The sequence below is a fragment of the Impatiens glandulifera genome, chromosome 2, assembly GCF_907164915.1.
Source record: "Impatiens glandulifera chromosome 2, dImpGla2.1, whole genome shotgun sequence".
Taxonomy (NCBI): domain Eukaryota; kingdom Viridiplantae; phylum Streptophyta; class Magnoliopsida; order Ericales; family Balsaminaceae; genus Impatiens; species Impatiens glandulifera.
The window spans coordinates 59,794,931-59,818,266 of record NC_061863.1 but is presented as its reverse complement, the minus strand read 5'-3'; the positions used below and the strand labels follow the sequence as shown (position 1 = coordinate 59,818,266).

Here is a 23,336-nt window from a genome sequence, read left to right as displayed (position 1 = left end):
TCAAGGTCCCTCGCTCAATATCTCCTTCTCGCCTCCTCCACCACAGCAATGCCATCTCTTGTAGAAAGAAAGGTGTTGTCTCCAACTTGTCACGATCATCAAGTATGCTTGATGCTCGAAAGTACCTCTCCATGTTCCAAAGGAAGTCCTCCACTTCCCTTGCACTCCTCGATCCTTTGAATGGAGTTGGCTTAGGAACATCCATCCGTTGAGGTGCCGCACCTCTGTGTTCCCCTCCATTCCTCGCAATCCGTCTTTCCATCGATTCTAGCCTCTCCAAGATCTCCCTCTTAAGAGTCTCAACCATTGCATGGACTTCTCCCCGGATTGGATCAAGCACCTTCTGGCAGATGTCATTAACCTCCCCTCGAACCAATCCTAGCACTTCATCACGAATGCTACGATTCGAACCGTTAATGATCCCCATTAACTCATTCTCCAACTTTTCAGCACCCTCGTCCAACATCGTCACCTTCTCGGCCACCGCGCTAAACACTTCGAGAGCTTCTTGGTGATCGCTCATGCCTTCTTCAAGCCGGGTCACCCGCGCTTCCATGGCAGCACCTCTCTCGACGGACTTATCCCTCTTGGATCCCTTGTCCTTATGTTGGTCGGTCGGAACCTTAGTGACGGTAGTTCGTGAATCCATTTCTTGCAGCTTGAATGCGGAAATACAACCTTGCTCTGATACCACTTGTCACGGGCTAAAATTCGACCCGTGCGGCACTAAGCTAAATCAACCCTGATTCTAGCTTAGAAAGCCTTTCTAAACACAATGCAAGAAGAACTCAAACGCAAGAAAGAACTTAGAGAGAGAAAACTCTTGAGAATAAGAATATATTGAAAGAATGCTTGATAATTACAATGAAATACCTTCAGGGTATTTATAGGACTTACATGTGTTAAATTAGGAATTACGTCTAATTACAATTTAATTACACTAATTTAGGATATTCCTTCCATAGCAAGAATATCCCTACCTAATTTAGAATATCTCTAGTAATTTCTTCTTTAATTAGAATATATATTCTAATCCCTTCCTTGATTAGAATATATCTTTCAATCCCTTCCTTAATTAGATTATATTCTAATCTCTTCCTTGATTAGAAGATTCGCTGGGCCCACGTAGGCAACTGGGCCTCCCTTTGGGCTAACAAGATTAGCGCACTATCAGACCAAGACTCTAATGAGCCTCGACATCCCCTGGATTGGGTCGTGACTCTAATGGGCCGCGACATACTCCCCCACCTTAGTCGTGGCCGTACTCGGTTCGACTTTGGCTTGATACTCTTCAACCTCTTCCTTGAAACATTCCCCACACGGTCCCTCGTATCTGTGCACAAGTCCCTTGAGCACAGATTACATAGACTTGCATTCTGGAATATCATGGAAGTACATCTTGTGGCTCGATGTTTGCACCCCATAAAAATGGGACGTGACACTTAGCTGACATAATGAACTAAACAAAAAGTAGACATTGGACATGTTTTTAAAACCATCTAACATGTCTTGTCTTGCTGTAAAAAATTCTTTTGTTACAATTAGAAGTTTACGTTCTTGCATAGATCCACCAAAGTTGCCCAAACTTCAACATTCATGATCCTCCATCTCGATGCAGAAGAATATGTTTCGCACCCTAAATCGGGAGGTGTTGTTCATCAGTTTAGTAAGCCGTCATGACCAATATTCTCAGACTCCTCAATAACCTAGAGATGCTAATCGGGAGGCTGATCAGGCTCAGTTTGAGTTGCCATCCCAATCTCATCTCTTTTTACAGTAAATGCCAAACACATGCACATTGCACATTTCAAAATAAAAGTTCTTTCGATAGAATATTATTTACAAATGTCTTTCTTGTGAAACATACACTATAGCTCTAGTTATTTTAAAGGTTGGACATCAACATAGAACAAAGCATATATGCCTAATTCACATACAAATACACTATACATTTAGTTAGGATATCATCACAGGAATACTATACATACATACACATATATGTACATAAATTCACTTGCTTAACAATACCCACCATTGAATAAAAGAGCAACCGCCACCACAAAGAAAAATCAAAACGATTTCTATGGAGCTCAAAACAACCAAAATGCTGTTATATATTCACAAGTCCCATTATAAGGCAAATCAATCTCTCGAGACCGGGCAATACTATATATATACATACTATGGGCGTGTCTTTGTAGTAGTACCTTGGCTAACCAAAAGATCTTTCATCTCCCTATAGCTACGCAGCTCTTCTAATGCATCAGCTGTCGTCCTTCCAAACCCATGCCCAGAAGCCGCTTCTGATGACGCCACCGCCTTGCCCATTGGATTATGTGCTGCTGCTGCTCTGGAATAATGAGAATTTGAATTTACGGGCTCAGATGAGAAGTTCTGAGAATGAGAGAGGTCCTGACGAAGTGGTGGTGCTTTCTTCAGCATACATACAAGAGCACCAACTGCAGCATCTTGGTTCTTCCTGCCTCCTCCTGGCTCAACCGCCCCACATAGATTCCCTTTCTGATCAAAAGATCCCGGTCTGATCATCGAATGACAAGCATTGTTAGCCATCATTTATATGAATATGCCAAAACGATAAGGAAACTTGGATTATGAATGAAAAAACTAAATATAATTCCAATTTTATAAGAAATTTCAGAAGTAAGAATGATGTAATTGAACTTGAAGAATCATAAATATTAAATTTCCAATGCAATTCTAATTCCTTGTTTTAAGTTATCAAACAAACAAGGGATTTGGAATTGTCTTAGTTACAAAGCTAAAACACAAAAAATGTCAAAGAGGATAAATATTTGAAGATCATCATCGGAAGAATATGTATCAGATACAAACAAACCTGCTGTTAGGGTCAATCAAATCTTCATCGACGACAAATGGACCAGAAAACTCGACAGAGTCATCAAAATAATCTTGGAACGACATCCTACTAGAACATCCTGAAAGTGATTTCTGCGGTGAGCTGTTGGACGAAAACTTCACTACTGAATATCTTCCTGATTCAGAATTCCCATATGGGTATTGCTGCAAAGACAAAGGTAGGCATGCAGGTAAGAGAAATACATAACCAATCATCATACAGATTACAGACACGCACAATACCTTGTCAACAACAGTAGAGCCGCTCAGAGCCAATGCAGTTCGGTCTGACCTGGAAGAAGCACCAGTCCTCACGATGCCAAGCCGAGACGATGGTATGCTAAGTGGAGCACTTTCAGACCGTAGAAGGGAAACATTACCAAACAAGTATGGAGGAGGTGAAGGAGAAGGAGACGGCGAAAAAACTGGAGAAGGCAAATACTCATCGTAAATTGCATTGCTCTTCAGACGTTGAGGTGGCAAATTTGATGGAGGAAGAAAATGGGAAGTAGGTTTCGGAATAAGAGCTCGAGAATCAGAGTGTGTTGGAGAAGGTGATGGTATGGATGAAGGTGGAGATGCACCATAGAGGTCATAACTCCAGCTGTGACGTCTTTCAAATGAACTTGGACCAGGAAGTGATGGGAATCTCTTAAGTGGATCAGCCATTGGACTTCCTATATAATGTTGTATAAACTGAGGGGAAATGGGTGTTGTCGGCTCAGAATTCGTTTCTGAAACGGAGGAATGATAAAATACTGAAAGACTAAGCCTACCAGAAAAGGTCTCTACTGGTGTGAACAAAAATTGTTGCATTTCTGATTCCTGTTTATGGGTGAATGGCTCAACAAAGATGGAGACTCGATGAGCAAGGTTGAATGTGAGGATTTGGCCGGTGGAATTCAATTCGCGGAAGAGCTTGTAAGCAGGTAAGAGCCTCACTGTCGAATACAACGATCTCAAAAGCAATATTGATTTCTTATACAAGGAATGTAAGCTAGTGCTACTTGATGGTCTCTTGGATGATGATGATGATGAAGAACAATCAGCAGATCCTCCTTTACTACGACTCTCATACTGCACAACCCATCTTTCTATTATCTTCTCACTTCGATCACAACTGGAAGGGTCCCAATCATTTTCTCCTCTTCGTACCAAAATGATATCAACAACCATCGGGTCGAAATTAGTTTGACGCCAGAAATCTATGTTCTCAAGAGCTGCAGGACAATCCTTCAAAGCTAAATTGAACCATCTGTCTCTTGGTCTAACACTTGATGATGATGAGGAAGATGATGCGGGAGAGGAAATCATTTGTTCACCACTGAAATTACGCGATGAGACAAAAGGGCACCTGGATTCGAGTATTATTTGAAGACTTTTCGCGAAGAATTCAGTGATTATCTGTTCAGATTTCGCGGGTTCTGATTGTGTATTGCCATGAGAAGATGTCATCGTCAAAAAATATATATAGATATAAGAACCCTAAAGTTGCAGTCTTAGTGAATCCAAATCCAGTGGAAGCAGATAACAATATAGATGACAGACAAAATGAAGCAACTCGAGTTACAAAATCAAATGGAAGGAAAACCCAAGAAGCCTTTCAAGTGTCTAACAAGTCAATAAAGCAAAAGAAGTAGTGGAAAGACGTAACTCACTAGTCTGGATTGGAAACGTCCTCAAGTGTACAGGTTGCAAAAAAAGAGAAGAGATTTGTAGTGGGTATTGTTTGAATATGAAGAAGAACCCTAAAGATAGGTCAACTTAGCGGCGAAAGCAAAGAGGAAGAAGGATGGATAACTTGCAGGTTGGAAGGGAGAGTTGGTCCAAATATTTTGCAAGTAGTAAATTTTGATGAATCTAAAGTTAGAGGAGGTTCGTGAATCATACATATACTTAAAGAATTCATTCCAACGGTGATTACAATTGATCAAGTCATTATCATCAACTATCATCTATCTGCAATCTGAGGAGGCATAGCAGGAGACTCGATATTTTCCTTTCCTTTTCTTTTACTTTATTTCATTAATTCCTTCTTTACAATTTACAAACCGACCCATATCTTTTAATTTATTGCAATTACAAATTTCCAACATAAATTGGTGACTTCCATTCCATGTCCTAAGTCTCAAGGCATTCAATTGAAAGTGAACATATTAAAAATTGTTCTTTTAACAAAAACAAATATTTGTCTTCTTTTTATAGACATTGTATATATACATATAATAGAATTGTTTGTATAAGATTTGTTAATAAAATAACTATACATGTATCTCATTAGAAAAAATAAAAGATAAAAAAATCATAAAATATGAACCAAACAAAAACACAAACACAATTTTCAAGAATGCAACTAACTCACTGAATCCATCGACTTCCCAAATGAATATAAAAAATATCGTAATAATAAAAATATAAATGATACAAATCGGACGACTACGATCATCGAATGTTCAACAGTTTTTTTCCAGCGAGATAGTCCATTAGAAAATAATCGGGATAATTAAAAAAAATCTAGGTGTGTCATATTAACCGTGTTATTCCAAATTTTTCAACAACTAATTAAGGACTCCAATATTACCCAATGAATTACATACTCTGAGTCATACTTTATAAGAGATTTTAGATATCGGTTACTCCTATAATACAAACTAACTTCATCAAACTAACGAGATTTTGGATAAAATATTTTAACTTTTAAAATTTCTCCCAACATAAATTATACATACAAAACTAACTTAGTAAACAAATTATAACAATACCTACATTAAAATTATTTATGTCTTGCTAACGTATAATATTTTGTTCATAATACTTGTGATATACTAGTATCAAAACTTTGTTAGGAGAATAATTCATCTTAATGTTTAATCTCTTTTAAATCCAATTAGACTAGCTAAATCAATAAATTGAAGATCAAACATGTCATAAATATATAATATTAGAAAAGCATAAGTTAGTGATTAAATATACAAAATTCACATGTTCAAAAGATAATGAGTTTGAGTTTGTTAAAATTCTAAAAAACTTTTCTTTTTTTTTTTAAAGTTTTTATATAATCTCATCAATATAAATAATTTACAATAGAGTTATTTTGATTATTATTCTATGTAATACTAATAAAAGGGGCACTCTAATATGTGAGCATTGTTGAATTGTGGTATTTATAGTTTATCACTTATATATTCTCTTTATTAGATCTCTTGTCTTCATCTTTTTCTTTTTTTTTATAATCCAGATCATTGCACTATTTGATAAGATTATATATTTCACCTCTAAAACAAAGTTAGTTTAAGAGTAATTTTGTATGAATTGTTGATTATATAATATTTTATACTAAATAATAAGATTTTTTTTCAAATCTAAAATAATAATACACATATAATGAAAGCCCAAATTTTCTCTTAGTGGTTATACAATGTGTTGCGGCCCATGAAAAAGTGACAGGGCTCCAACTTTATTTTTCTGAGTAAACTAACACAACTTATTCTAAATTAAATAAAAAACTGTAAAAGGACAAACAAAACTCATAAATGCAATTATTAAAAGTGAAAAAAAAAATGGTCAAACAAATAAAGTCCATCTTATTATTTTAGGAATCTGATTTAATTTTTTTAAACTAACCAAACTTTTATAATTTTAAATTTATGATCTTAAAATTTTATAATTTTTTTTATTTTATTCAATTTTACAAAAAAATAAATCAAATTTTTATTATTTATTAAATAATTGAATTAATATTATAAACCTAACTTTATTTTAGTGTTATTTATTTATTATTATTTTATTATTTTATACTTAATTATATATATAAATAATAATATATAACTAATGTTATAAGATTTAAAAAATTCAAATTTTGCAGTTGTGTTTATTTGGTTCGACTCTGTACCTAGCCTAAATTGCAACTGGTGCCAGGACATAATAATCGGTGAGGAAACAATTATCTTGTTCAATTAAATTGTTGCCTACAAATGTATTTTATTATAATATATTATTTTAATAATTAAATTATTATTTATTTATTTAATTACATATAAATATATATAAGATAAAAGTTGAACTTAATAATTAAAATTATATTAAGTTAAACACCTACAGTATAAATTGTAATAATCCACTAAACAGGAATGTTTAAATGTATTAAATATTTGGTCTGAACTAAATATTTAATCGAATTTAAATTAATCAAATTCAAATTAATTGAATTCGAATTATATTTTCAGTTTACAAATCGAATTCTAAACCGATTCGAATTTAAATACGGTTTCAGTTTGATTTTCGAGTTTAAGTTTCAACTCGAAAACCAAACCGAAAATTGAATTCATTTATTATTATATATTATATAATTTATTACATATTATATATTAATTATAATGACTTCGATTCCTAATATCTAGTCCAATAATTTAGTAAATCCATAATCTTTCATTCATTTTTTTTTCTAGCTATCCACCATTGGCCTTTGTGATCTTTTCAGTTACCCACTTCATCTCTAACTTTAAGAATATATTTAAATTTTTAGATATAACTAAGCTTAGTTTGCATGATTTATTTATATATATATATATATATATATATATATATATATATATATATATATATATATATATATATATTTATAATTTAAGTAGATAAAATATCTCTAACAGCTTATTTATTTTGTTAACTCTTTAAAAAAAAATTATCTTATGGTATGGATTTGATCTGAACCGAATATTCGATTGAATTCGAATTTGCTTAAAAAAAATTAAAATTAAAAAAATTGAACCGAAAACTCAAAAACCGAACCTAAACACCCCTAACCGATTTGATTCTAACTTAGAAATGCATCCAAAACATATTAAGAATAACAATATACATATTATTCACACATTCTACTTAAAACAATTTTATTAACTTTCTTTTATGTTAATTTTTTTTCCTTCTTTTTGTGTTAGTGGTTTCTAGAATCGTCAATTTGGGTTAGGTTCGTTGAGTTGGCCGCCCCGCCAAACAATTTAGACGGGTTGGGTTGAAATATTAGCAACTCATTAGGAAGTGAACCTACACGGGTCAGCCCGCTCGGGTCGCGGACCTAGGTGGGTCGGACTTGAGTTGGTCCGCGGGTTAACAAAAGAAAATCTAATATGATTTATAGCTTTAATTGGTTACATGGATATGCTATCGGTAATTTTATTTACAAAATTTTAATTATGTTCTTGACTTCATATATTAGTTTGTTTTGATTTGAATTTTTACCTTTCTTCATTTTTGTGTATTTCATATGTAGATAAAAATCAAGAAGACAACGTAATAGTTACATCAATATTGTTCAAGGAATGATCAAATGTTTTAGAAGATGCTGATGCCGACATTGAAGAGAAAAGCGATGAAGGAGAAGGATTTGATATGAATTATATCTCGATTGATGATATTTAAAGAATGTTGACTTTAATGAAAATTTTATTTTATGATTTTTTCAAATTTTAGTTACTTTGTTGAACTAGAACTAGTTAGTCAATTAATGTATAACGATAGACAAGACTCTTGTTTGGTGTGTATTATGACTATTTGATCATATTCTTGAACAAATGTTTTTTAAAAATATTAATGATTTTTATTTGTAGTAAGACAACTCGCGAACTAACCAGCAACCCACCTTGGGTTGGGTTGAGAATTTTTTGCCCGCCGAGATGGTGGGCCGACCCGTCAAACGATGAGTTTTGATGGGTAGGCCTCCTCCGCCATGGGTTGACCCGTCTGACCGCTCTAGTTGCTTTCTTAGTGTACAACAAAACTCAAAATGATTTAGCAAAAAACTACTAGAATAACGGAATTGACAAATATTTAAACTATCACCGGGTTAAATGAAGAGGGTTGACAGAAGATTTCAAAGAAAGCTTCCGAAAAATATATAGTCGGATACTTACAATTGTTTTTTTACTAGTTTTAGAGAAATAGATGAATTATAGTGAGTAAGTCACAAGAAATTGTGGAACAAGTGGGGATTTTTAGAATGATTAAACAAAATTAAATATTTTTTTACTATTTTGAAAGTAAAAATATATAAGCACATTAATCCTCACAGTTGGAGTTAGTTTGATTTGGGTTATTTGTTTTTTTATAGTTATTAAATTTTGTTATCTTAATTTTTTTATTATCATTTTAACTATTAAACTATTAATAAAATATTAAAATACTTTTTACTTTAATTTAAATTTTAAACAAAAATATATACTTGAATCAAATCTCATTTTTTTATTAAACAATTATTTTAATAAACCCCCCCAAAAAATATCTAAACAATTCAAGATCAACACACATTAATTAAAATAAACCCACCAACTAATCAATTGCATAACTAATTATTCATTGTATAATAAAATCAAATTTCAATTAGTTTTCTCTATCAAATGCATACAATTATGACCAATGCATGTTACCTACAAAAAGATCCTTTAAATTTTCAAATCCAATAGATCCGTATGCTTTTTCATATCTTATTTAAGGTCAAAACAATTAAGTCTTCATCAACTTGCTTTTGACTTTAAAGCCAAATTTAAGTAAATTAGAAATTAATTGCATAATTTAAACTTATGTATTTTAACGCCATATACATATTCTCATAAGCATTCACTGCTATGCCTTGTTTATTTGAACTAAAAACTTATTATTTTAACATTCTTTTTTCCAAGTGAGCATACACATTTATTATTTTTAATTTTATTTTGTGACATACCCATTTAGATTTATTATTTTACATTCTCATTTTCATTCTAACAAACGTTTTGAAATGTTCTCATATATATATATATTAACTAATGATTGACAAACTCATAAGGCATTTTGTTTGAAATCTGTTTGGTTGGATTTTCTTTTTTGATTTTATTAGTTTGTGGAGTTTTGTTATTTCTTTTTTTAATAAATGCATCTTGTTGCTGTCTAACTACTTTTATACTATAATTCATTAGAAAAACAACAATAAGAGTACTATTGAGATTAAAAATTCAAATCATCTGTCTATCAATAATTTGCTAACTACTTATAAGATAATTGAAATAACAAAAATTACTTAAAAGTTCAAATGTTACAACTTCGATTTCTATTTATAACGATTTAAGTTGACGCGAAGGTCGTGATTATGGGTCAAGTTACCTTTCATCATTTATAACAAAAATTGATCAGACTCCTATCACGTGTGTATGGAATGTGCACATGAAATAACAATATTGATGACTAGTGCTTTGAAATAAATAAAAAAATAGCAATCAAGTGGGTGGTTTTATTATAAAAGAATGACATTAAACAAGTAGATTTAAAGATATTTCTCAGGTTTGAAAGAGCTTAATATAAGGTTTATTGTTATTTTTTCTCATTGAACTTTGCACGACTAAATCAGAATGTTTTTATGCAACAAAACAGGTGGGAACAAATGGTTATTAAGTTAAAATTAATTTATTTTGAATAAAATGTTTTAGGATAAAAGAATATTATAGAAATTGTAATAAAATATATAATAAAATGTGAGTTGAAGTGATGAATATTGAAAGCAAGTAGATTAATAATAAAACCCCCCATTAAAAGTTAATACTAACAAAAAAAATATATTATAGACCCTTAAATTTAAATATATTATCCCATTAAAGGAGCTTTTTTACTTTACTTAGTGTCTAAAGAACAATATGCATTATTGTCTAATTAAAGAATTGTTACTCCGTACAACATTGATTCTAGACCAACCCTAAACCTTATTATAAGTTTTCAAGTTAATAGAAAAATGTTAGATAATGATTTCAAAGCAAATATAGAAGATTAAGTTGGATTCATTAAGATTTCAACTTGGGCAAATTAATTAAAATTATTTGATTTGGCGGCTAGACACAACAACAAGACATATTGGAGATCTTAAGTAGCTAGTGGACACTGCTTTTCTTCTCTTATCGCCTCACATCAATTATTATATTTTATAAAAAAAAATTAACAGTGAGATAAATTAATTTATTAGGTTAACTTATGTGTCAAGAGAATCAGTGTAAGAGATTAAAAGTCACCATTTAATTTTTATTTAAAACGCTTTAAAATTAATATGGAAGTTATAAATATAATTTTAAACAAGAATTTCTATAGAGAGAATAATGAAAAAGAATTAAAAATTAAATAAATAGTACCATAGAGCATGACTCGTAATAGATTAGAACATTACTTGATCGTTAGTACTGTAATACCCCGAATTCGAGTACTATTATTAACGAGGAAATAAGTTTATTAGTTTCACTCTTTTAGTTAAGGAGTTCTATTAGCATCACAATTTTTCTAATTTAGTCGTTGGGGCGACTCTGAAATCTAGAGTCGACCCCGAGTTTTGGGCTGATAAAAAATGTTCATTTTTATGTTGTTGTCATAGGTCTAATATTAAAAATTGATAAAAAAAAAAAAAAATTAATTCTGGTAAGATTTAAACTCATAACCAAATAAAAATTATAAGTTTGTATCTTGAACCATTCAATTACACATTTTATGTTTAAAAGTCCGTAAAAATATCTAAATATCTTATATGTTTTATTAAATGGGCAGCCTTAGAGATTGAACTTCCATAGTCCGAGAGCTTGTCAGGCTTACCCAGGCCGACTCTGCTATACCAGGTATAACACCCCGAACCCGAGTAACGTTACATCTGAAGAAATATATCACAAACACTTCCGAGTAAGCTAAGGGATCAAACCGTTCAAACTCAAAAGATACCTATGAAAGTATCAATAATTTAATTATTAACCTTACTGAATTTCATATCTACTTTAATGTCCCAATAAGAGACATCACTGATAACCTACCAAATTTTAATCTCTATCAATGCATAAGGTCTCACTAAAATGGATATATAAGAATCCCTTGTAACCCCCACGGAAATAACTTGATAATTATTTTAAAACAATGAAATGAATAGAATGATGTAGAAGTAGGATAAGAAAATTCTTGACAAATTCCTCCGGCTGAAAGTAGTAGTTAGGGACTAGGGAAGGAGGTATCTGTTGATTTTTCTTTTGTCATTCTTTCCAATTTGGTTGGAAATCCAAATAAGCCAATTTAATAATTTTTAATATTAACTTTCTCCAAATAGTTTTATATTATGTATATTTTTAAAATCTAAACGGTTAAGTCATTCAAGTGTTAAAGTAGGTGCATAAAAGATTAAAAAGAAATTCAAGTAGGTGTATAAAAGATTAAAAAGAAAATTATCTTCTTATTTAAAACTTCTTTAAATTGAGATGATGTCATCATTTTATAAATAAAAAAAAGTTATTTTTAAAATTTAATATTATTAACCTTTTATTTACAATTAAAATTTGTATATGAAAAATATAAATATATGAAGAGTGATTCTAAATAAACTAAATGTCACGGCTCAATTCCAACTTATAATGTATGTTGAAGTGAATGGGATGACAGTGAGATATGTTAACATCTTATATTTAAAAAAATATAAGAAAATAAATAAATATGTGAGACTCAACTCATAGTCACCAAAAACATATTGATTATATGTATTATTAGGAGATACTCACAATAATCCAGTAATTTGTAATGTTTTTTTTACTATACTATCTTATAAGTAGGTTAGTTTAGAAAAATAAATTTGAAATAGTTATGTATTTTTTTTTAAGAAAACAACATTATTTTACAGATCAAAAGCACTTAGAAAAGACACTTATTATTTTAATCATCCCCTGCTTTATATATAGTGCTTAGGCTACTTGAAACTACTTGACTTATGTGTTTACCCATCCAGCTTCCTCCAAACCAAAACCGAAATGCCTGCTTACATTTCTTCTTCAGCTACATCCAACCATTTTCATTCAAGAAGACTGTTACTTCAGCCCACTCTTCATCATCCTCGAGCACAAGCAAATTACGATTCAGTCCCTGTTAACGATCAAGAGCCTTCGGGCAAAGGAAACATTGACACTAATGTTGTCATGATCCTTTCGGTCCTCTTATGTGCCTTAGTATGCTCCTTGGGCATCAATTCAATCGTAAAATGCGTTCTTAGGTGTTCAAGTTTGATATCTTCTAGTTCAGGACACGGAGTTGGCAGCTCATCCCATTTTGCCAACACGGGTGTCAAGAAAAAAGCGCTCAAGACATTCCCCATTATGAGTTACTCCGTTGGATTAAAGACACCAAGCATGGACGATGATTGCGCCATTTGCCTATCGGAGTTCACACCGGGAGAGCGAGTCAGAGTCATGCCCAAGTGTAACCACGGCTTCCATGTTAGGTGCATAGACAAATGGCTCAATTCTCATTCTTCATGTCCTACTTGTCGGCACTCTCTGATTGATACGTGCAAAAAAATTGATCAACACATATTAGCACCAATCACTCAATCATTCTCCCCGATTGAAGAACGAACCGAGAGAATAGCTCCTCTTGAACCGGAAGGCATGGTAAGAAATTATAGAGCATAGGTTAGCTAGTCTTGAAGGTTTTTTTTATTTACCCTAATTAAGCTATATATGTTTAGGAATTAGGGTTTCATAAAAGTGATTGTATCCCATCTAGTATATATGTATGTATTATTAGCCACCAAAAAATGGTATGGTTGTTATATTGTACATGGAACTTTTGAATTTACAACATTGTTATTGCAATTTAAAAAGGGCAAACAAAACACAACCGTTGTTACAAAGGAAAGGATTGGTGGAAAAGACATTTTGATTGCACCAATCTTTGTTTCCATAGGAAGAGATCGAGAATTGACAAGATTAGCTGACTCAACAAACACAACGAATTGATTGTCCTTTTATTTATTTATTTATTTATTAAAACTTTTATACTTCATCAATTCTCTATTGGCAACCATAAGGGCTCCACCACCGCATCAATGGCAATAATATCATATATAGTTTTAACTTTTAATCATGTTTATATAGTTATTTATAATTATATACCCTTCTCTTATTCCAACTTTATTTCTTCTGTCATATAATTTTTTGTTTGGTTTTTTATGCTCATATTACAGTTTAATTAAGATGTTCTTAAGTATAAATTGAATTTGAGATATTTAACTTTTTTATCATTTGAACTATCATAATTATCGTAATAAGTTCATAATTTTATTTGAATTCTAGTTCATGTTTAATGGTTTGACTTTCCAATTTATTTATTTTTTAAAAAGAAAAAAAATTAATAAACATTATTGATAAGACTGTTACCACTGGCTGCATACCTTAATATATTATATAAGTTTATCATTTCATTTCAATTATAGTTCATGTAATACAGTTTGACTTTTCTTTTTCTTCTTTTAAAAAAGAAAGTGCATATATGCAATAAATAAAAATGGTTCATTTCAATTGATAGACTAAGCATAACAAAAAGTAAAAAGACTTACAAAATAGAATGAGTGAAAAACTAAAAAAAAAAAAAATATAGGTCCATGCGAAACAAAATAAAAATTATCAATCAGACTCTCAAATCCTCACACAAACAATGAAACAATAGGGGTATAAACGAACAAATATTATTAAATTTATTAATATATATATATAATTAAAATATATTTTAGGATATTATTTCATCTAAACTAATATTCAAATAAAATATTAAAAAATTGTCTTTTGCAGGTTAAATGTTTATCTCGTTCTTATTTTTTTTATAAATCTAAAAAAGATTAACTAATTTGATGCAATTATAGAGAAGTCTAATAATAATAATAATAATGTACATGCAAATGTCATTAAAGTAAAACATTTACTCAATTGGGCAATATATAAATAAATAAATAAAAGAAGTAGCTAGTGTAATTAAAGTAGCAAAATCTCTGCTGTACAATGACTTGAAGAGCATAATCAAAGATAAAACTTGCACGTAAAGAGATTTATCACGTGGGACAATCAGATGTATATAAAGAAAAAAAAAAATTAAATTAAATTAAATTAAAGGAAGAGATTTAAGAGGTTCATATTAAAGTCAATGGATGATCAAATGCATTTATATAATTATATATATATATATAGTATCAGAGTATTATTAATTGGAAACTGATGGGGAAACCCACCAACATGGTCTCAATTAAACATGATATTAATTTAATGTACCTCAAGCCACAAAAACATCATTTTCTAGCTGCCCGTATCAATTGCTTAGCCGCCACAGATTATATAATAAATAAATAAAAATATGATCATAAGAATATGTTGAAATAGTAATATGCACCAAAAATAACTTTAATAAAATAAAATAATGAGAATGCAATTTTTTTACAGAAAAAACAAGCTGTGGGCTACTAACGTCAACTATTATAAAAATAGACTAGCATATATATAAGTGCCTAACACACTGAAATATGATATTACATAGCACATAAAAAAAATTATTAAAAATATTTGAACATCAAATTAACTAAACATATATGTGATCACATATTATATGATCGAAATCATGATTGAAAAAACATTTGTTATATAAATCTTGTTTAATGTTTGTTATTTGAGAGTTTTTAAGTGTGTTTTTATCAAAATATTTGATCCATGAAAAATAGATTATTTGAGTTTTTAATTGATTGAATTATTACAATATTTAAAATTTAAATTTTATAAATATAAAAAAAAAATTAATAAATTAATTACAAAGTTGAAAATATATATTATGGGATAGTGTGTTTTTAGGAAAATTCTAAGACAATCCACATGAAACAAAATCGAACAAGTTCATGGCTAAAAAACACACTAATTTAAAAAATAATTATTTAGATTATATATAATCCATGGACTCTTCTTAAATTAATCTTGAATAAAACAAAATTGAAAGAATCCTCACACATTTAAGAAAGACGTTATTAAGGTAACAAAATTAAAAGATAATTTATTTATTAAGAGAATAAAATAATCTTACATTAATCTGAACACATAATAATTTAATAATATATTCTATACTAAATTAACTAAAAAATCACATTATAATTTAGATAACAATCTAAAAATTAATTTTAAATTTTAAATAATAATTAAAAAATCAAAAGAAATATCAGTCATAACAAAATACAAGTTTTAAAAAGGTTGAATCATTTCAAAAAATGATTTACATATAAGACACAATAATAGTAATAATAATAATAATAAACATCCTTCCCTTGAGTTCTCAATTAGACTAATAGGATGTACTTGAATGGTAAAATTAAAAATGTTCATAATATATATATACTCAATTTAAATAATATATATTAGAATTATTAATCTTATTAAAAAAATAAAATTTAATATAAAATATTTTATTATTTTAAAATAAAATCATTAAATTATTAAATATATATCTAAAAACAATAATAAATACACAAAGAAATTAATGTTTCAATATTCATTTGTCTTAGCAAAAAATCTCATTTAAAATAAAAACAAAAAAATATTTTTAAATTTTTTATTTAATTAATGATAGTATACATTTTTTTTTATAAAGCAACACGACACTAGTCTAGATTGCATCAATAGCTAGTTAAGATTGCATCAATAGCTAGTTAAGATTGCATCAATACTAGTCAGTCTTTCTAAAATTGCAAGAAGATGAAACACTTTGAGAGAGAAAAAACTTGGAGAATCTTGTTTATTACTAATGTGACGTACAAGATTGTAAGCTATTGAGTTTATGGCCAAGACTTGTTTATATAGAAGTGAATGAATTATTCTAGATCCTCCTTGACCTAGAGTTTTCTAGACTCTTCTATAACCTAACCTAGACCCAATAATTCTTAGAAAATTCTAATAACTACTTACCCTTGAGAACTCTTAATTAGAGAACTCTAGGGCTCTCTTTTTTATATATATTTTAAAACTACTAGAGAACTACATGACCTTACCTAAAAAAAACCCTTAGTGAATTTTAAAAAATTTTATAATTTATAAAGAACAAAGAACTCTTAGAAAATGTGAGAATTCCACAAAATGGAAAAACATAAAAAAAAAAAAAAAAAGTCCAAAATTTATAAAGAATCCACCTTCTGGACTTTACCTCTTCACCCATCTGAATAGGTTGTGACACTTAAGGCCTCGTTTGATCTTTGGGTTTTTGGGATAAAACCCAGGTTTTATCCCAAAACCCAACCATCCCATCATCAATCAAATCAATCTATTTATTAATTAAAATACCCAAATTACCCTCAACTTAAATATTTATTTTTATATTAATAAAAAATTATTTTAATATATATAATATTTATTTATATTTTAATATAAATTAAATTATAAAATTATTTCATTTTAAATAATTTTATTAATTATCTCAAATAAAAATAAAATCACAATATAAATTCAATTATAACATACCTTATTAAAATTTAAATAATTCAAATAAATAAATAATTATACTAAAAAATAAAGTTAATATATTTGAATAACATATATTAATTAATTTATAAATATATCTCATATAAATTAAATATTTATAAAGAAATTTATTCTATTTATATATATATAAACTCATTCTAAATAAATATATTAATTAATTTAAGTTAATATTTTTTTTTTAATTTAATAAAATCAAAATATTATAATGTAATTTAAGAAAATAATAACAATAAAATTAAATGACATTTAAATTATAATTATAGACAACTGAAACTATTTTATTTAATTTTTTTAATTAATTATAATAATTAAAATAAATTTATAATATAAATAAAACTATAACATATTATATTATCTCATATAATATTTAAATTTTAATAGTAATAATTTATAAAATTAATATTTATTTAAAATTTTATTTTTATATTAATAAAAGTTAATACTAATATATGTATAGTTTTTAATATTTATTTTATTATATTTTAAATTTTAATTTAATAGAAATTAAATTATTTCATTTAAAAAAAGTATTATTAATTATAATATATATATATATATATATATTAAAATTTTATTTTTTATTAATAAAAGTTAATATTAATATATGTATAGTTTTTTAATATTTATTTTATTATATTTCAAAATTTAATTTAATATAAATAAAATTATTTTATTTAAAAAAAGTATTATTAATTATAATATATAAATAAATATAGTTTTTTTATTAATAATAATATTAAAATATTTAAAGTTTCTTAATATTTATTTTATTATATTTTAAAATTTTATTTAATTTCATATAAATTAAATTATGTCATCTACAAAATATTATATATATATATATAGAAAGGGTAAAATTGGTATAAATTTTAAAAAACCTGGTTTTTTATCAATTATATCATACAAGGGTTATTTGGACAAAACCCAGGATTTATCCAAATAACCCCTTCCTCAAACAAGCTCTAAGAGGGCTTCATTCCTATTTTACTCAATTTCCTTTTCAAAACTACACACTTCCTTTTCATTCACAAATTACCTTTTTTTTTTTTTTTATTTACGAATAATTTAATTTTATAAATAATGAATTAATCAAATACTATTTGGAGACTAGAATTTGAGTTAGAGCGGTAGTTTTTTTTTAATTGAAAACTATTTTTAACTTATAAAATTTATTTTTAATTTATAAGTTTGGTTAATATGTATAGTAATTTTATATTTTATAATATATTATTTTTATTTTTATTTAATTTATTAAAATTGAATGATATAGTAAAAAATAATTTATTTTTTTTAAATATGATATTTAAAATTTTTAATATTAACTAGTAATATCAAATAATAAAAATATTATTAAATTATTTTTTCTATGATCTTTTTACCATTAATTTGAAAATATTTAATTATAAATAATGGTTATCATGATATAATTGTGAATATTATAAATAAATTTTTTATGTGTAATTTATGATAATGATATATTATTTTATTTTTATTTTAAGCATATAATTTTTTAATAAATTAGTATATAAGTAATAGTATATTATTTAAAGATATTTAATCATCAAATTATATAAAATATGTCAAAATTATTTTCTAAATTATCTAAAAACAAATAAAGAAGAAAAGATTCAAATGATTATAATGGACAATTAACCAATTGTGGAATAAACTTTAAATGTTTTGACTGAAATAATATATATAAATTTAAAGTTAATTAATAAATATATATGAAAAAATCCTAATGATTTAATAAAAACTATTTTGACAATTAAATCTTGATAAAATTATAACATTTTTTAAATAAGTTATAAAACTAATAAGACAAAAAAAACATATAATTAAAATCAAACAGAACTTAAAGTTAAAAGATTTTTATTAAGAGACATACTCCCACCACAATTTAATAGGAAGTGTTTGCAAATTGGGTTTAAATGCTGCTAATTGGTTTGGGTTGCCCTGTTACCAAACTAAAATAAAATTAAAATAAACTTAAATATTATACATTAAAATAAACTTAAATATTATACAAATCTTAAAATAAAATACATTAAATTATTTAAAAAAAGTGAAACTTATTGCAAAACTTATTAAAATAAAATATATAATTTTTTAAAATAATACATTATATACACATTAAAATAAAATATATTAGGTGAACAATAAAACAAAATATATTAAAAATAAATTACAAACTTATTAAAATAAAATATATATTTTATCAAAATTATTTGATAATATATATATATATATATATATTTTTAATAAATTTGACTCCTTTAATAACTTATTTTATTTTAATTTAATTTAATGTATTTCATTTTAATATTTTATAATATAATTTATTTTAATATTTATATAATATATTTTTATTTTAATAAGTTTTATGACAAGTTTTACTTCTTTTAAATGTATTTTATATTTTATTTTAATGTAAATAATAGTTAAGTTAATTATTATTTTATTTTAATTATTTAATCTATATATTAAAATTTTAATTATATATATTTTATATTTATAAAATTAAATATTTTATAAATTTAGAGAAAGAAAATGAATAATTTCAAATTTCAAATTAGAAGGTGGGTAGTAAGTTAAGGTAGAAGGAAAAGAGAAGGTGGGGGTAAGATTCAATTAAAAAAATGTGAGACTCATTTTTTTTTTAAACCCCCACTACATCCTCCCAAGTCCCAAGCTACAAATCCTGAAAGGGTGTATGCAGCCCTTTTCACGAATAGGCCGGACCTAGGCATTCTATTAAACATTTTAAGCTAAAATGTTTATTTATTTTATAAATTATTTATCTACATTTAAGAGGGTAATATATATGCGCGAAACACGACAAAATAATTTTATTTTCTTATAGATTTGGGGAATGGGCAGCCCAAAAGTTAGGATCCTACACTATTGGCCCGACACTTATTTCACGAAACAACACATTTGACTTAGCAGAAGAACTCGGGAATAAGTATATTGCGTCTTATTTTAATCACCAATTTTAATAAGTCCATCCAATTTTTATTTATTTTTGTCTAAATCAGTCGGACTGTTTTGAAATTGGATCGTGGATCGTGGAGATTGTGGTTAATGGGACGCCATTTAATTGTTTGGCTGTTGTTTGTTGAGCAGAAAATGCATGCGGGGATCGATTGTGACTAGGCTCCTAATGGTTGGACTTGTTTAAAATCTTAGTCATCAGATCTTAATATATAGTTGCAGATTGAGATATTCTATAAAATGGGTTAATATCAATTTTATTAGAATTTAAAAAAACATAAATACATATATTTCTTTCACACAAATACCACATGTATGCTTGACTTGAACTGAATTCTTTAAGAACCCATCTTCTTTCACTTTGCAGCTAATTATTGTGCACGGTTGACAATACAATTTCTCACCATAAATGATACATGCACCCCAGTAAGGCCTCGGACTAAGCCAGCCTACTCTTCAAGGCAGTTTATTTTTTTTTTTAGTAGTGAGATATTTAGTCAAATCTATAGTATTTTTTAAACAAAAAAAAGATGGTAACATAGTGGTTAAGATTAAAAGTTAGTTTTTATTTAGTTATGAGTTTAAACCTCACAAAAAAAACCATTTTTTAATCAAAATTTTAAATTAAACCTAGGGCAACAAAAAAAAAATATCTGACATTTTTTTACCGGGGCTGCCCCTACTTAAACTCGGGTACGGCCCTGTATGCACCTCCTCCTAGTTCATAAGGTTTGAACATAAAATGTGACAACAATTTGTCTCCTCATATTCCTGCTGCTTATACAAAAGTGAATACAAATTTCTAATATCTCATTTCCAGTCGATCTAAATTTCACATAAACCTCCCTAAATTCTACCACAAAGAATGGACAAACATCGCCTTCATTCAAATGCGCATTATTACCTTTAATTTTTTTTATAAGAAATATCCATTTTCTGCCACAATAGGAACCAAATTTTCAATGGATCTAAAGAAACCCTAATTTTTCAGATTATATATACAAAAAATTGCCTAAATCGCAACAATCATGGCTGTTATAAGTGCAATAATTTTTAAACAGGTAATATACTGTCCCTAATGGATTGATACTATTAATGGATGAATGCTGTTGAAGTGCTTAATTATACTGTCCCTAATTAGTAATTGGCTTCAACTGTTAAAAGACTTAACTGTTTAGCTTTTTAAATTATAATATATAAATATGTAAAAAGATAAAATCATAGAAAAAAAAGATTACATTAAATATCAGGAAACCATGACAAGCACGAAAAGAATATACATGATGACTACAAGACATATATAGACAGAGACACAGACAGGGCCCCTTAATTACATTAGTTTAATAATTAAGATTGGTAAAATGAAAATGAATTGGACCAATCGAAATCATCTTCCATCCCTTGTAACCCAAGAAATGGTTGAGCCATTGAGAAATTATATGAACTTCCTTGATCAGTAGTAACAGTAGTAGTACTGCTACTATTGCTTTCCATTAATATCTGGATCTCTTTTTCTGATTCTGATAGCTGTTGTTTCAGCTTTAATACCTGACCAACAAACAAATTAATCAAGATATGATAAATTTATTATTTGAATGGTAATAAAAAACAAACCTCAATTTCGAGTCTGCACTTCTCCAAGACTGTGGTTTCGTGTACAGATTTCAACCTACAGTACTCTTCTTCAAGCTTCTTGCTTTTCCATCGAGCTCTTCTGTTTTGAAACCAAACAGCCACCTGACGTGGGTCGAGCCCAAGTTCAGATGCAAGTCTGTCTTTTCTGTCGGATTCCAACATATGTTCGTGATCGAAGCTTAGCTCAAGAAGGTTTACTTGTTCTTCACTGAGCTTTCTCTTTCTCATCATCATCATTATGCCACTACCCGACTCATTATCATCTTCCCTGTTCTTCTTTCTCCTCCTTCGTGGCTTTGATTCCCCTGATGAATAATTTCCAATAATTCAATTATTATATATGAATCTGATTCCCCTGAATAATTTATTTGTACTTACCAGGTTGTTGTTGTTGTTGTTGATGATGATCGGGTACTGGTTGGTTGTAAACTGAGGGAGGATAGAATGGATCAGAGTATTGAATTACCATTTGATCTTGATCATGATCATCATAATCAATGTATGGATTCAAAGCTGAGGTTGTCATAATCAATGTATGTATGTTAATTTCTAATATTAATGGCTTTTTATTGACAACAAGAAATAGAACAAGCAACCTCTATTTAAAGAAGTTGGAGTGTGGAAAGACTTACCACAAAGTTTGGGGGTAATTCTAACTTTAAAATTCGTGTAAGTGCATGTTATTTACAAGAATGCCATCACTTGTTATGATGTTCATAAAAAAAACAGAAATGTTACATAGGCACACCTTAAAATTTTAGACAAAATCAACCCAATAACTTCAGGTGTTGGTCAACGATTCAAGTCACTTAAGTCTCGAGTTTTAAAAGAGGGCTGGGTCACCGGTTAATTCTTAATATAGCAAATATCACGGATTCAATTCTCATTTCGAGCTCATTAAATTGAAATGAGTACTATGGGTTCATGCTAGCATCCTAAATTATAAAAAAAGAGACAAAATTACCCTTTAAGGTCGAAAGGAATTTTAGACAAAATCATTACATCGACATTTTTAAATAAATGAGAGTTTATTTAAATAACCCAAAACCGAACCAGCTATAGATAAGATAGTTGAGATTTCCGAGACATGTGGCGACATCGGTGCAAGGATTATTGTTTTTTTATGTTCGTTTTAAGCTTGTCTCTAATTTATAAATATACAAGTCATATCATGTACTGAATGTTCTATCGTTGATTTTTGTTATTGTTTATGTGATTTCATAATATGTCATGAACTAATGAATTGGTTTATCTTTTCATAAAAATAATACAATATATATACTTTGTTATGTCTTAAAACTCAAGATATTGGAACCAACTGATATTAGATTATTTTATAGAGCAAATAAGTGGACCTCATATATTGACATATATTTAGATGATAAGGATAAGAAAATTACTATAAATAAAAATTGGCATATATTTTCAATAACTTCCCCAATTCAGTTTGTTGTACATATATTTAGAAAAATCATTTTAAGACAAAGCTACATCGTTCTTTAACCGTGC

General features: G+C 28.1%; 3 protein-coding genes across 3 annotated transcripts; 1 reads left to right on the top strand and 2 right to left on the bottom strand.

The window, feature by feature from the left end:
• Positions 1–1,910: 1,910 nt before the first annotated feature.
• Positions 1,911–4,751, bottom strand: LOC124925967 (autophagy-related protein 13b). The gene is made up of 3 exons (XM_047466115.1): positions 3,121–4,751; positions 2,858–3,042; positions 1,911–2,539 (listed from the first exon to the last, which is right to left on the bottom strand). Exons 1-3 carry the CDS (start codon positions 4,330–4,332, stop codon positions 2,182–2,184), a joined length of 1,755 nt encoding a protein of 584 aa, XP_047322071.1. The 5' UTR covers positions 4,333–4,751; the 3' UTR covers positions 1,911–2,181.
• Positions 4,752–12,590: 7,839 nt separating this feature from the next.
• LOC124925096 (RING-H2 finger protein ATL78-like) lies at positions 12,591–13,325 on the top strand. The gene has a single exon (XM_047465068.1). The coding sequence runs from the start codon at positions 12,669–12,671 to the stop codon at positions 13,323–13,325; it is 657 nt and encodes a 218-aa protein (XP_047321024.1). The 5' UTR covers positions 12,591–12,668.
• Positions 13,326–21,525: 8,200 nt separating this feature from the next.
• LOC124925095 (homeobox-leucine zipper protein ATHB-21-like) lies at positions 21,526–22,926 on the bottom strand. The gene is made up of 3 exons (XM_047465067.1): positions 22,869–22,926; positions 21,807–22,132; positions 21,526–21,740 (listed from the first exon to the last, which is right to left on the bottom strand). The coding sequence occupies exons 1-3, from the start codon at positions 22,924–22,926 to the stop codon at positions 21,540–21,542; spliced, it is 585 nt and encodes a 194-aa protein (XP_047321023.1). The 3' UTR covers positions 21,526–21,539.
• Positions 22,927–23,336: the final 410 nt, after the last annotated feature.